General features: G+C 40.5%; 1 protein-coding gene across 3 annotated transcripts in view; it reads left to right on the top strand.

Moving 5' to 3' along the window:
- Positions 1 to 4911: 4911 nt before the first annotated feature.
- arhgap26.S (Rho GTPase activating protein 26 S homeolog) overlaps positions 4912 to 15075 on the top strand; it is a 318698-nt gene continuing 308534 nt past the window's right edge. For 2 of the 3 annotated variants that reach the window (XM_018256176.2, XM_018256175.2), the window contains exon 1: positions 4913 to 5372. In XM_018256176.2, the coding sequence (XP_018111665.1) occupies positions 5219 to 5372 (154 nt within the window). In that variant the 5' untranslated portion in view covers positions 4913 to 5218. Of the gene's footprint in view, positions 5373 to 15075 lie in introns of all 3 variants that reach the window. The other variant, XM_041588729.1, reaches the window with a different exon arrangement.

The following is a 15075-nucleotide window of genomic DNA, read 5'->3' as shown; positions in this document are numbered from 1 at the left end:
TTTTGTGATTTTTTTCCTGCAAACAAAATTCTCGGGAAAGTGCATTAAAAAATAAGCGGAAAAACCCTTTGCGTTTTTTTCAGAAAATATTGAGATAAATTCGGACTTTGTTAAATAGCCCCCCTAATGTGTGATTATTATAACTAGTGTAAGGTTATTATAACTTTACTTTTGGAATACCATGAATAAGTACATATTAGAGAACTAAAATAATCACAAGAAAAAGCAGGAAAAGAAATACAAGTCAATAATTATATGTATATTAAAGTAGCCCTTCCAAACGCTCTACAAATGTGTAAACAAGCAAACTGACTACAGTTACCACCTTTTTAATTATGCTGCGATCACCCAAAGCCAATGTGGTCAACTACCTTATAGTCTCAAATCTCACTGTTAAAGAGAAACTCCACAAAAACACAACTTATGCATTTTGAAAAGTAAACATAATTTCAAGCAACTTTGCAATATACATCATTTAAAAAATATGCAGACTTTTCATGATTTTTAATTGCTTCTGACAGTTCCCAAATGCTCTCCTGCTGATCTGTCTGACTACTTTGCTGAGCTGGCTGACTACTGTTACTTTGTATCAACAGCCATCTGTCCTTATCCTGCATCCTCCAAACCCCACAATTCCCTGCACACATGATTTCAATAAGGAACAGAGCATCATGGTGCAATGCATTGTGGGTTATGTAGTTCCTGCATGTTGTCTGTAAGCTGTGGAGAAGTTGTTACAATTTGTAACATCAGTTTTAGTCCCTCCTTCCCTGCCAGGATTTCTAATTATGCAGAAAGAGAAGAACTGTTAAACAACTGGATTTCAGCATAGAAAATGCCATTAACAGGTAACTGTGAATCGAATTGCGATTGAACACATTACTAGACACATCTTCAATGATTGCTCTGCAAGTCCAGTTGCTCTAGATTTATTTTCACTAGGTATCTTTTAACACCATTATATTCAAGTCTAATCTAGATTTGTCCCAAACGAATCTAACCAAGACTTTGTACAAAGACTGTAATAACTACATTTATATTTCCTTCTTGAAAAAAAAGTTAAAAAGAATCTGAACTGCAACATTACTTACGAGAGCATTTGAAAAATTAAGGGACAAACAATTGCATTTGAATTAAATGCAATCAGCTCGGTCATTATACATGGATTTTCTAGAATTGGCCTGATTTTTTTCCCACAGTTTCAGGTAAATAGGACAAGTCATATGGCTACAGCTATGCTTTAAAGCAGAACTAAACCCTAATGAAGGACTGGGGCTAGAAAAATTTTATACACTGAACTTATTGCACCAGCCTAAAATTTCAGCTTCTCAATAGCAGCAATGATCAAGGACTTCAAACTTTTCATAGGGGTTCACCATCTTGGAAAGTGTCTGTGACACTCACATGCTCAGTGGGCTCTGAGCAGCTGTTGAGAAGTTAAGCTTAGGGTTTCTTTGCAAATTATCCAGCAGAAAATGAGGTTTGTCTGTAATATAAACTGATGCTACAGGTCTGATTATTAAATTCTGATGCTAATTGCACTGGTTTCTGTGCTGCCATGTAATAGTTATCTGTATTAAAGGAGAAGGAAACCGTTGATTACATTATTGGTTCCAAAAATGAGTCACTTCTCCGCAAACGTAACATTTGCAAAAATATACAAACATATAAACTCAAGTACAGTTCAGATTCCTCTCATAATAAAAAGGTCTTTTAGTACTAATTATTATTCCCTATTATAACTGACACAGTCTTGACAACAATGTTTTGATCACTGCTATCCAGGGTTGGCTGTACTTAGATATAAGGACACCTCTTCTCAGAGGACGGTAACTCTTTAAATGCACCTTCATTATACCGTTAGAAGTGTAGAAGACTGGTCATCTTAGGGCCCACCATAGAACCTGATACTAAGGGGAACCCTCACAAATATTCAACATAGTAAATGCTAAATTATATAGGTTATTTTATAGCACTATGATAGAAATAATTGAGTGCTGATGGGAATATTGGTGAATCTGTGGTGCTATATCATACCCTTGGCCTTTATTGATGATCTTTGTTAGAAGGGACCCTATGTCTGTTTGTACCTTTCTATTTACTGTCATTTTCTTGTTTCATTACAATATTCTCCATCAACACCGATAAAACACCATCAACAAATCATTGCGCCCATGGACCCCTGCAGGTGCTGCACCCATGGGTCTGCTGTGTATATTAGATCCTATGCTTGGCTAATCTGTAAGATTTTCCAGAAATAGCAAAGCAAAGGTAAACGATTTATAAGTAGAAAATGTTGTTGCCAAGTCAACAGACAATTACATAGCCCGGTTCTGATGTTCTTGCTGATTTGAACATTTCTCAAAGAAATGGTAAGAATATCACAGTGTTCAAAATATTCTATTGCTCTATAAGTACAAATAAAATAAATAATAAGCTTACCGGTATATTGCTAGCCTTGTTCTAAGGGGTACATGCACTAGTATGTCTTTAGCTGTGTCCATATCTTTAGTCCTACACATGCTGTAAGAAGTTCTAAAAAGTGGGTGGTGGTATAACTAAATGTTCACTAGGACTGGTGCAGAATTTTGATATACAATATATATATATATATTGTACAAGCAGGAAGGCATATATTGTGGATGGCGGATATGTATCCCCCGTCTTTAGGTTCTGAGCCATCCATTTAATAGGGACCCCTTTAAGAAACACCAGAGGGTTAACCAGCCAGAGGTGTGGGCTGGACAGCCAAGGGGGGTTAAAGGGCCCTTAGTCACGGGGCGTTTAAAGCTGCGCTCCCCTGCGTTATGGTTTTATGCATTCAGCCACAGGCGAGCGCAGGAGTAGACACGCTGAATTCTTTTCAATGCGGCTGTACTCACACAGACGCATGCAAGCGCCGAACAATGGTTGGGATGCAGCATGTTGCATTTTTCCTGCTTTCGGCGCTTACTTGCGTCCATGTGAGTACAGCCGCATTGAAAAGAATTCAGCGCGTCTACTCCTGCGCTCCCTTGCAGCTGAATGCATGAAACTGGAACGCAGGGGAGTGCAGCTAAAAACGCCCGTGAGTAAGGGCCCTTATGGAGTGAGCAGCAGGTGTGCAGAGTGTGAGTAAGAGCTGCACAGGGGAACTGCCCTGCATTTTCACCGGCTGAACTTTCTGAGACCAGAGGGTCTGGGGTCTTTGGAGATTTTTGCCGGTGGGTTTTCCCAGAGATCTAGCCTGGTCAGTCTTTTGGGGTACTGAACACTAAACCTGCTGAAGTAAGCTATAATGTTATTGTTGGACTTTCTGTTGCCGAGTGAAGATGGCTTTTCTATTGCCATTGATTGCTGCTGGAAGCTGTTTGATTTACAAATGAACGGACTGTTTTTCCTTTCACCTTCGAGTGCCTGTATTTATGTTGTGTTCCCCTAACCTTCACAATATACTGTATATATATATATATATATATATATATATACCGGTAGTCCCAAATCCCTAAATGATAAAATGATACTGTGTTCATATCATCAGTCCTATACATAATGTGAGAAGTTCTAAAAAGGGTGTAATGATATAACTAGATGCCCATTGGGACTGGTGCATGATGTGGTCTCAGTTCCTCTCCTAGTATTAAAGACCCATGTACCTAGACTCCACTTGTTTCTGAATCTTCATCATCTTTAACATATACAGCGCCAGCAAAGTACTTACAGTACATTAACTTATAATGACCCTAAGTCTTTACTTATCCCTCAGTGCAGATTCTGTCCAGCGATGTTCAAGGCAGCCATCTTCTTCTTCTTCTTCGGTAATCTTCGGAATGTGAGCAGTTTACATGCAATTTCTGTGATTCTCTGCGCATGCGCGGTTGTTGAGGAGTAGAAGATTGCTCCAACTGCGCATGCGTCAGTACACTGCTCTCATTCTGAAGATTACCGAAGAGCCGGAAGATGGCTGCCGTGAACTCCGCTGGACAGAATCTGCACCGAGGGATAAGTAAAGACTTAGGGGCGTTTGCCCAGCGTAGCAGCTAGACTGGGGGGTGGGGGGTCTATATAGGGTTGTTTTTTTTTTTTTTTTTAATTTACGGTTGAATTCTCTTTTAAGAGAGCCCAACACCAGGCTACACAAGTCTGACCCATTGCATGCTGGGTATTATAGTCTTACATTAAACTTGGCAGTTGGCAAATTGTTAAACAAAAACTACATTAACCAACATGCATTGGGAGACACAGGCTTGGCACATTAGGAGACTTCAAAAGAGGCCGGCACAAGCCTGGAACCCACGAAATAGTAAAGCCGGAGTCAGACATGGTAAAAAGTTAAAAAAAGCTTACATTTTATTTTTCCAAAAATTAAGAACCAAGGCCTGACGCGTTTCGTGTCTACCAGGACATAAAAATAAACCCTTTATTAGAGCTCCCTATAGAAGTACTCTGGTCCCTGTCTGTGTTTTAAATGAGGGGTGGCGTGCTAGAAGCACAGTAGGAGGGGGACAGCCAATCACAGCCCTGCAGTCACACAAGCACAGGCAGGCTTCAGTTCTCTATCAGGTCCTGCTAGCTGCTGATTGGTTCCTGTCCTACAGTGCAGTGAGTGCACAGCCTGGGAATTCAGGGAGCAGGAAGTGTAAGAGAAGGGAGGGATTATTAGGGGTTTTGCAGAACTATTCAATAAATCTGCCTGAAAAACTACTTTTTTAAGCAAATTTCTTCTATATCTAAATGTGTACAAGGCACTGGTACGTTCTTATTTTTTTTTTTACACGAAATGTCTCCTTTAAAATGAGGCGGGGATGGGAGGAGCTAGTCGTATTATTGGGCGGGCGGCTTTACTAATCACGCCGTGGGCGGGGCTAGAGCGAGAGCTGTCAGAGCTGTAAGGAAAGAGCGGGGAGGCGGGGTCTGGGTGGAAGTGAGTGGGAGGGCCTTATCTGAGCGGGTTCATTTCCTTCTCTCGGCAGAAGCTCAGAAGCTCCAATAGGAGAGCGAGGGAGCCGGATGCCATTACAGCCGCTGCCTCCAGTGGGATCTCCTCCTCATCCCTGTACAGCAGCGGAGAAACTTTCCTGCACAATCAATGAGTGGGACCCGCACAGTATGAGCGCGTCTTCTTCCCGCTGTTCCTGCAGTTCAACTCCGCGCAGCTGAGGGGCCGCACCTGTCAATGAATTCCTAGTCGCCCCCTTCTTTTATTTATAACTATTATTATTATCACTACTGCACCGCAATGGGATTACCTCCTTTGGAATTTAGCGACTGCTACTTGGACAGCCCCCAGTTCAGGGACAGACTGAAATCGCACGAAACTGAGCTGGACAAGACCAACAAGTTTATTAAAGAGCTGATCAAGGACGGCAAGTCGCTGGTAGCCGCACATAAAAGTAAGAGGGGATTGGCAACACTTTTTGCCGCAACTTTTGCTGATTTGCAGTGACAAGTGTGGGAGACGCTGTCAGTGATCAGAGACTTTGCTGTGCTTCTGTTTTTGCTGCTTTCTTACTGCAGTCAAACGTGCTGCCATTGAATGGCTCATGTGGCTTTGCCTATAGGGTTAATGCTGTTTAAAGAGATACTGTCATTTTTTCCCAAAATGCATCCTTTAATAAGTGCTGCTCCAGCAGAATTCTGCACTGAAATTGGTTTCTGGAAAGAGCAAATGGATTTTTTTATATTTAATTTTGAAATCTGACATGGTCAAAGCTAGACATATTGTCAGTTTCCCAGCTGCCCCCAGTCATGTGACTTGTGCTCTGATAAACTTGGAGTTGGAGTGATATCACCCCCTCCCTCCCCCCGCCCACCTCCCTGATATAAGGTAACAGCTGCCTGGTAGATCTAACAACAGGTCCAAAATCAAATAATTATCCCCTAAATCAGGGGTGCCCAAAAGGTAGATCGGGATCTACCAGTAGACCTTTAGCTGGTGATAGGGTTGCCACCCGGCCTGTATTTTACCGGTCTAGCCAGGAAAACACCTGCCGGGGCCGGTATTACAAATTTACAGGCAACGTAGCTGCCTGTAATTTGTAATACCCTTTACAAAAGCCCTTGCCCTCTGGTAAAAACGTACATTTTCTTTGGCTTCTGGCGATGTGGCACTACCCAGTGACTCCGCCCCTTTTTGCATCACGGCCCACCCCTTTAGTATCCGCCCCCACCACTGGCCCTTATTTTTTTTTTTATATGGTGGCAACCCTAGCTGGTGATCAGTAGATCTTGAGACACTGGCAACAACTTGTCTAAATCACCCTCCTGTTTCATACATTTCATTCAGATATTTATTATGTTATGGTTACATAAGAAAGAGTGGAGAAGAGAGAGAAATCTACATGTTCCCATAAACCAGTATTTAAGTCATATTTTCCATGGAACAGAATGCTAACAATGCTTTTATGGATATAGATCATAATGGGACAACATCACTAAAAGTAGACCCTGCATTAGCAAAGTATGGGCACTCCTGCTGTAAATCTATATTAAGTTAAAACAATTTCTTTATTACTAAAACAATAAAAAGATAGGCATACAGACCACATGGTATTCTGCCTTATGCGTTTCATACCCTCTAGTACCTAATCATAGACATTCCATTATGATTACATCCCATTATAATTTGCATTCCATCATGATTGAATTTTTTTAGATCTAAGAACAGCATTCAATAATAAAATCCAGGTCCCACTGTGACACATTCAGTTACATTGAGTAGGAGAAACAACAGTCTGCCAGAATGCAGTTCCATCCTAAAGTGCTGGCTCTTTCTGAAAGCACATGACCAGGCAAAATGACCTGAGATGCACCTACACACCAGTATTACAACTAAAAAAAATACACTTGCTGATTTAGGAATGAAATTTTATATTGTAGAGTGAATTATTTGTAATTTAGAGATAAAAACGACATCATCAAAATCATGACAGAATCCCTTTAACTGGTTGCTTGGGGCGGGGTATCTATAGCCTTTAGCTCTTAACACCTATATCCTGCCATGTATATTGGTTTGAGTTTTACTGCAACACTTGGGTATTTTAAATGAGCAACCAAAATCTTTGTTGGAAATTGCTTGAGCTTTTGTGCATGTGTAAGAATGGCATCTTGTCGGGTGATTTATGTGTTCTGTTTATGTTACTTAGCCTGGCATTCAGTAATGGACATTTATCGCTAATGGTTCCTTTAGACCAATTCTGCAGCTTATCTGGCTGTGTATGGTGGCTTCCGGTGGGTCTTCCCGATTGAGATCTGGCCACAATATTGATCGGAAAGGTTAAATTTTTCAGGCAATCGACCCGTTTGAGCCCATTGCTCCTCGTTGTCATCCGAGCGTTCAGCCCTAGGGCCGAACGTTTGGAATATAGCCCTGCATTGGTGGGAATATTGGGGAAAGATCCACTCGTTTGGCGATGTCGTCAAACAAGTGAACCTTGTAGTGTATGGTTAGCTTTAGACTAAATGCAAGGCCGGACCCGGTGGGCCCCCGTCGGCTCAGACCTGGCCCCACAGTTGCAGGCCTGCTTTTGCGCTTTTATGCCCATGGGTGTGTTTTGGCATTTTTGTGCAGGTTTATGGGGTTTTCCCCTCTGACAGGAATTTAGTGGTCGGAGGGGGCCCCCGAGGACTGCCAGGAAGGCCCTTAGTTGTGCAGCTTTGCTGGGCTCTGACGGCTCCAGTCCAGACCCTGCTACAATGTGCAACCTGTGTCTCTGCTGCATCTCAAATCAGTGGCGTAACTGCAGAGGAAGCAGACCCTGCAGCTGCAGGGGGGGCCCAATAAGTATAGGGGCCCCAGGAGACCCTCTTTCATATGCTACTTCAATAAATATTGGTCAATCTCTAGACATTTTGGGGGCCTGAAAAATAATTAGCTGTGGGGCCCAGTAATTTCTACTTATGCCACTGCCTCAAACCCCAATTTGTTTAAGCGGTGGAGTCGGTGGATTCAGTTATTGCTTTGCCAGCTAAAGGCCAACTAATGTAATCAATAGGGCAGCAACTATTCCTATCAGTGCCGTGTTCTCCCAGGAGAATCTAGTGAATATCTTGTGAGGTTACATTACATTATTCTCTGGGCTGAGTGCCAAGAAATATTGCTTTGCCAAACAATCAATCTGTTGAGAAATACGAATGAAGTATAGCCAATGGCATGTAAGGAGCTCACTCAGCGATTCTACTTTTATCACCATTTGGTTAACTTGGCCTATGAACTGGGGTGGAAAATGTTACATGTATCTGATTTAACTGTATTTTATTGGGCTGTAAACTGCCAGTCACGCCCTGTCTGTGCCACCTGCCCAATCAGATTCTCCATCCTGTGTCAGGTAACTGAAGCTTTGATATTGTACTGACTGTTGCTGAATTGTGATGCTTATATAGAGACATTGCTTGTCCTTGATTCTGAAATGAGTTGGCTTTGGGCAAGGGCATAGGAGACCTGTACCCTGTGGGTTTTAGGCAGAAACAATCATTTTGTAATATAATATTATTTTATTCATATAGTGTTCTATTCATCCGTGATTTACAAATATTGTACATCAGCTCTTGAATCTGAAATCATATACAGTGGTGTGAAAAACGATTTGCCCCCTTCCTGATTTCTTATTCTTTTGCATGTTTGTCACACAAATGTTACTGATCATCAAACACATTTAACTATTAGTCAAAGATAACACAAGTAAACACAAAATGCAGTTTTTAAATGAGGGTTTTTATTATTTAGGGAGAAAAGAAATCCAAACCTGTGTGAAAAAGTAATTGCCCCCTGAACCTAATAACTGGTTGGGCCACCCTTAGCAGCAATAACTGCAATCAAGCGTTTGCGATAACTTGCAACAAGTCTTTTACAGCGCTCTGGAGGAATTTTGGCCCACTCATCTTTGCAGAATTGTTGTAATTCAGCTTTATTTGAGGGTTTTCTAGCATGAACCGCCTTTTTAAGGTCATGCCACAATATCTCAATAGGATTCAGGTCAGGACTTTGACTAGGCCACTCCAAAGTCTTCATTTTGTTTTTCTTCAGCCATTCAGAGGTAGATTTGCTGGTGTGTTTTGGGTCATTGTCCTGCTGCAGCACCCAAGATCGCTTCAGCTTGAGTTGACGAACAGATGGCCGGACATTCTCCTTCAGGATTTTTTGGTAGACAGTAGAATTCATGGTTCCATCTATCACAGAAAGTCTTCCAGGTCCTGAAGCAGCAAAACAACCCCAGACCATCACACTACCACCACCATATTTTACTGTTGGTATGATGTTCTTTTTCTGAAATGCTGTGTTACTTTTACGCCAGATGTAACGGGACACGCACCTTCCAAAAAGTTCAACTTTTGTCTCGTCGGTCCACAAGGTATTTTCCCAAAAGTCTTGGCAATCATTGAGATGTTTTTTAGCAAAATTGAGACGAGCCTTAATGTTCTTTTTGCTTAAAAGTGGTTTGCGCCTTGGAAATCTGCCATGCAGGCCGTTTTTGCCCAGTCTCTTTCTTATGGTGGAGTCGTGAACACTGACCTTAATTGAGGCAAGTGAGGCCTGCAGTTCTTTAGATGTTGTCCTGGGGTCTTTTGTGGCCTCTCGGATGAGTTGTCTCTGCGCTCTTGGGGTAATTTTGGTCGGCCTGCCACTCCTGGGAAGGTTCACCCCTGTTCCATGTTTTTGCCATTTGTGGATAATGGCTCTCACTGTGGTTCGCTGGAGTCCCAAAGCTTTAGAAATGGCTTTATAACCTTTGAAATTGAACTCAGGTGTGATAAACCACAGTTAAGTTATTTTTTAACAAGGGGGGCAATCACTTTTTCACACAGGCCCATGTAGATTTGGAGTTTTTTTTTCTCCCTTAATAACGTAAACCTTCATTTAAAAACTGCATTTTGTGTTCAATTATGTTATCTTTGACTAATAGTTAACGGTTTTTGATGAGCAGAAACATTTAAGTGTGACAAACAAAAATAGTTTTTCACACCACTGTACATTATGGTCAGTTTTATCAGGAGTCTATTAATCTTCCTGATAGTTTTGGAATACGTGCAAGCCCATGCAGCCGTTGTTAGAGTATAGAAATTCCTTGCACCTTCACTGGGATCAAACCTGTGACCCTGTTAATATAAAACAGCTATGGGTAATTAAAGGGGCGGTTCACCTTTAAATTAACTTTTAGTATATTATAGAAAGGCGAATCCTACGCAACTTTTCAATTGGTCTTCATTATTTTTTTTTATAGTTCTTAAATGATTTGCCTTTTTTCTTCTGACTCTTTCCAGCTTCAGTTACCACATTTGGCCTGCAGGAGGAGTCTCCCAGGCACACATTGGTAAGGTAAAATATACCAATCGTCTGCCAAGCACCTGTCAAATGTGGAAGAAGCAGGCAGGTAGCCTGGGGAGTGGAGGACTTCTAAGTTATTCTTTTGGCTACGGTGCAGGACAATGGATTTAATCTAGTGCGTCTTAGCTTCACTGCTAGTGACCAAAATGCAGTGATTTTCTTGATCTTCTTTTGGTGCAAAATGATTAGTTCACAGCAGAAACATCACATTGTCCTGTTCTAGGTTGACTAGTGACCATTTTAAAAATGTCACAATTTCTAGTAAACGTGACTTTAATGGGGACACAAGACTTTGGTCCTCTTAAATTTTTGCACAAGTGGGTCATGTCAGCAGCTGCAGGCTCATTAGGAAGCAGGGGATTTTTGCAAAATGTACATGTGACTTCTTTCCTCGTATTCATGTAGATTGCATTTGTGTATATAGGAAGCAGAAGATTAAACAACTCATTGTTTTGCTGTACAAACAAGTGAGTCTGAAGAACAAAGAACAACTACTTCCAAAAATAACACAAGTGTCATAATTCTGGTCCAGTGCTTCTCTGCAGCTTTTGTTGCCTCCAGACCAAGCGTGTGGATCTGCGGGCCTGTTTCTTGCCTTATGACTCCATTATTGTTTTGGATATTGTCACACTGCCTCTAAATCCCTTGAACATTTTTGATTTTGATTTCTGTTTGGTTCTTGACACTGCTTCTGCTTGGCTCCATTTCTTTCCTTCTGACTAGACTTGCTTGCAACCCGGCTTCAGAATTCTCTTACTGACATTTTTTTTTACTCCTGTAGTGCCTGGTGCTGAGCCTTTATAGAAACCATCATCAATTCTTACTTACCCCTTGCCCTCCAGCAGGGTTTCTTCTGTGTTTCTAGCTTCATCTGCTGTAAACCAGCAAAGCGAGGAAAAATAATTTATTAAGCATTCACCCTTGTTTGAAACTCTGCTTACATGCAGTTTACCTTTGCTTTCTTTTCTCTTTGGCCAGTTGTTGGTTGCCTGTCTTGTAACCCTGCAACGTTTGTTCCTGTCCTATCTTTCTGCATTCCCACCAGTTATTTTCTACCTGCCTGCAGGATTATTAGCACAGTTACATTGACACATACACACTCTGGGTATTATTTTCAGTGCATATTTCACATTTCTTTAAAGAAAGGCAAACACTGTATAAGCCCTGAGTATGTACTACACCCTGCCTGTAAAATAAGACTTTCTTTGTTCTGTACATTTTGTGTGCTGAGAATTAAAATGTACCATTTAATTTTAAATGGTTATACATCACTATATTTTCCCAGACTGGTCTCTGGGCCCTTGCCGCTGACTCCAAAAAAAAAAAGAAAGTCACTTTTATATGATTTAAAATTCCAGATATACTGTAACCTATGCCTTGAAGTCATTATCTTTTTCACATTTTGCTTTTTTTTTTTTGTAATCTCTTTTATTTGTCAAAAATAGATACATTGACAGAGAATAACGTAAATATCTTTTCCAGTACAGAACATTGTAATTAGTTCACAACAGTACAACTCCAAGTAGTGAAACATACATTAAACGTATTGTTTTGCTCAAGGTTGTAGAAACATATTCCATGGGGCCCAAATTTGCATATGTCTCTCCACCTTATCTGCTAATAAAGCTGTTAAATATAACATATTCTGTGTTTGAGTAATTTTTGCAGTGACAGCATGAATATCAATAGCGTGTTGTAGCCAGTGTTTCGCTAAATTGGTTCGTGCAGCAGCTAAGATTTGATTCATCAAGGTATTCTGGAGTTTCGTAAGGGCTTTGGAAGGGCAGGCTAAAAGAGCCGTAGTGGCTTCAGGGACTATATGCTTTTGAAATACTCGCTCAAGTAAGTTATAAACCTCTGCCAAATATTGTTTTGCCACTGGACAAGTCCACCAGATATGTAGATAATCCCCAACTGCTGTACAACCCCTGAAGCAAGAATCGGGAGTGGAAGGATCAAAGCGATGTTTCCTAGCTGGTGTGAGGTGCCAACGCATCAGCACTTTATATGTAGATTCTCTAATGGCAGTGTTAGGGGATATCCTGGAGACAGTATTCCATATTGGTGACCATTCTTGTTGAGATATAGAACGCCCCAAATCTTTCTCCCAGTCCAGCATGTATTTAAGGGGCTTTTCCACATCTATAGAGACTAAATATCTATATAGTAAAGAAATGGTACCTTGCAGTTTCCCAGCTCGTTGAGAGCAGGTTTCCAACAGGGTTGGAGGTCTAGATTTAAAAGAGGGATCAACAGAACGAATAAAGTGTAGTAACTGTGAGTATCTATAAGTCTCGCTCTCTGGCATAGATTTTACAAATTGTAAATACTGAAATGATTTAATGCCCATAGTCAGTAACATATCTTGTATTCTATTGATGCCATTTGCTTTCCACCATTGAAACGCCGGAGTAGCATAGCCAGGGAGAAAGAGCGGGTTATTGTGTAATGGAGTGAGAATACTATGAGATCCGGCCGGTTGGAATTTCCCGCGGCTGTCGTGCCATGTCCCAATGGTGTGTTTCAGCACAGAGCTAAGCACGGGGACAGATTTAACCTGTGTTCTATCTGCCCATAAATAAAAAGACAGGTCAGTGGGGTGTGCTAAAAGTGTCTCTAAATGGACCCATCTATTCTCATGAGGCGGTAGATGCCACACATTTTGCTTTTTAAAGGGATTGTTCACCTTCAAAACTTTTCCCAGTTACGTTGGTTTCAGATAATTCACTAGTCATAATGACTTTTTCAAATTACTTTCTATTTTCTGATTTTGACCGTTTTTCTAATATTAAAGTCTAAAGTTTTATTTTTCTTAAGTTTTTATCTTTCTAAAGCAGCTTGGGGAAGGGGTTGACAACTCTGTTACTGTTCTAAATTGATACATTTAGTTGAAATATTGTTTTATCTTTGTCCTTGCTGAGTTGAATCCCTGAGTTCCATTAAAGGCAGCTGTTCGAATTGATATAATAGTTACTAATATTTTATAGATACTGCTGAGCAATGTAGCAACTAATGTAGCTAATTGTAGCCGTTCAGATTCTGCCCTGGATCACTGAGCTGTCAGAATGAAACAAAAAAGGGATGAACATTAAACTTTAAAGGAGACATATTGTGTGAAAAACAAGAATATTTGTAGCAAAATAAGGGATGCCAGAGGCGGAGCATCCAAGGAACCACCACAAGAATCGTTTGAATTAATGCTAATCAGTGTAAAAAGCCTTTTTGGAAAAACAAGAATATACCAGTCTTTTATACTCTTTTAAATACAGATTAATTGTTCTTCAAAAAGTAGTGTTTTAGGCTGATGTATTGAATATTTATGCAAAAACCCAAATAATCTCTTCCTTTTCTTTCACTTTGCTCCCTGAATTGTCTGGCTGTGCAGGGGAGCCAGATACACTCGGCTCACTGCACTGTAGGACAGGAACCAATCAGCAGCTAGGCTGACCTGATAGGGAACTTTGCTTATTTAACTGCAGGGCTGTGATTGGCTGTCCCCCTCCGACTGTGCTTCTGGCAGGGAACATTAGGACATTTTCACTATTTATTTAAAACACAGACAGGGACCAGAGAACATATATTAGGAGCTCCCATAAAGGGTCTATTTTTGAAGACAATATTAATTTACAGACAAAAGTAAAATCAGCACCATATAGCATTCATAATTGCCTACAATATTAAGGAGTTTTCATGTATCCTATGTCTACTTTTAAACAAAAATAAAAGAAAGCAATTGCAAAAAGTCTTTATTGCTGGTGAACGATCTGAAAATAACTCAAATGAAAGTGTTTGGAAGGTGAACAACGCCTTTAATAAATCATTATTATTACATAAATGTCTTAACTAAATTCAGGTTTTTAAAAGCATTGATTTTTTTGGTCTCCTCTGAGAGAGCCACAGGAATCCGAATGCCTGATGCTTCTTGCTGCAGCTTTCTATGATCTTGTTTAGAATTGGATGCGTGCGGCACACGAGCAGTAGTATGATGAGAGAATACAGACAACCGTGTTCTTTCATGATACATGCTCACTACTTGCTCTTGTGTACCAGAGGCAGTGTACTCCCTGTTCGGGAAGGCGGCTACTAGCACATGACCGAGGCATCGTCATCACCTGCCCAGCCCCTGCCAAATACCCCAACCGCCACTCCACTTAAAGGGGTTGTTCAGCTTTCCATTAACTTTGAATATGTTATTAAATTGCCTAATTCTAAGCAGCTTTTCAATTGGTTTTAATTTTTTCTTCTTTATAATTTTTGAATTATTTGCCTATTTTCTTCTGACTCCCAGCTTTCAAAGGGGGTCACTGACCCCATCTAAAAATTAAATGCTCTGTAAGGCTACCCATTTATTGTTACTGCTACTTTTTATTACTCCATTTTCTATTCAGGGCCTCTCCTATTCATATTCCTTTCTCATGTTCAAATCAGTGCATGGTTGCTAGGGTAATTGGCACCCTAGCAACCAGACTGCTGAAATTGCAATCTGGAGAGCAGCTGAATAAAAAGCTAAATAACTCAAACAATAAACAATAAAAAAGGAAAACCAATAGCAAATTGTCTCGAATATCACTCTCTATATCATACTAAAAGTTAACTCAAAGGTGAACAACCCCTTTAACCTCTCCCCATAAACACCGAACAACAAGTTGTGGGGATGAAAAGACTGCAGAACCTTTATTAAGAGATACAGCTTTTTTCATATAAAACATACTGTAAACAACAGAATATCATAAATAACACAATATAACATGAATGTTTGTATAACGGTTAAC

The sequence above is a fragment of the Xenopus laevis genome, chromosome 3S (genome assembly GCF_017654675.1).
Source record: "Xenopus laevis strain J_2021 chromosome 3S, Xenopus_laevis_v10.1, whole genome shotgun sequence".
Lineage (NCBI taxonomy): Eukaryota > Metazoa > Chordata > Amphibia > Anura > Pipidae > Xenopus > Xenopus laevis.
The sequence above is the reverse complement of the archived record's forward strand: the minus strand, read 5'-3'. Positions and strand labels throughout refer to the sequence as shown.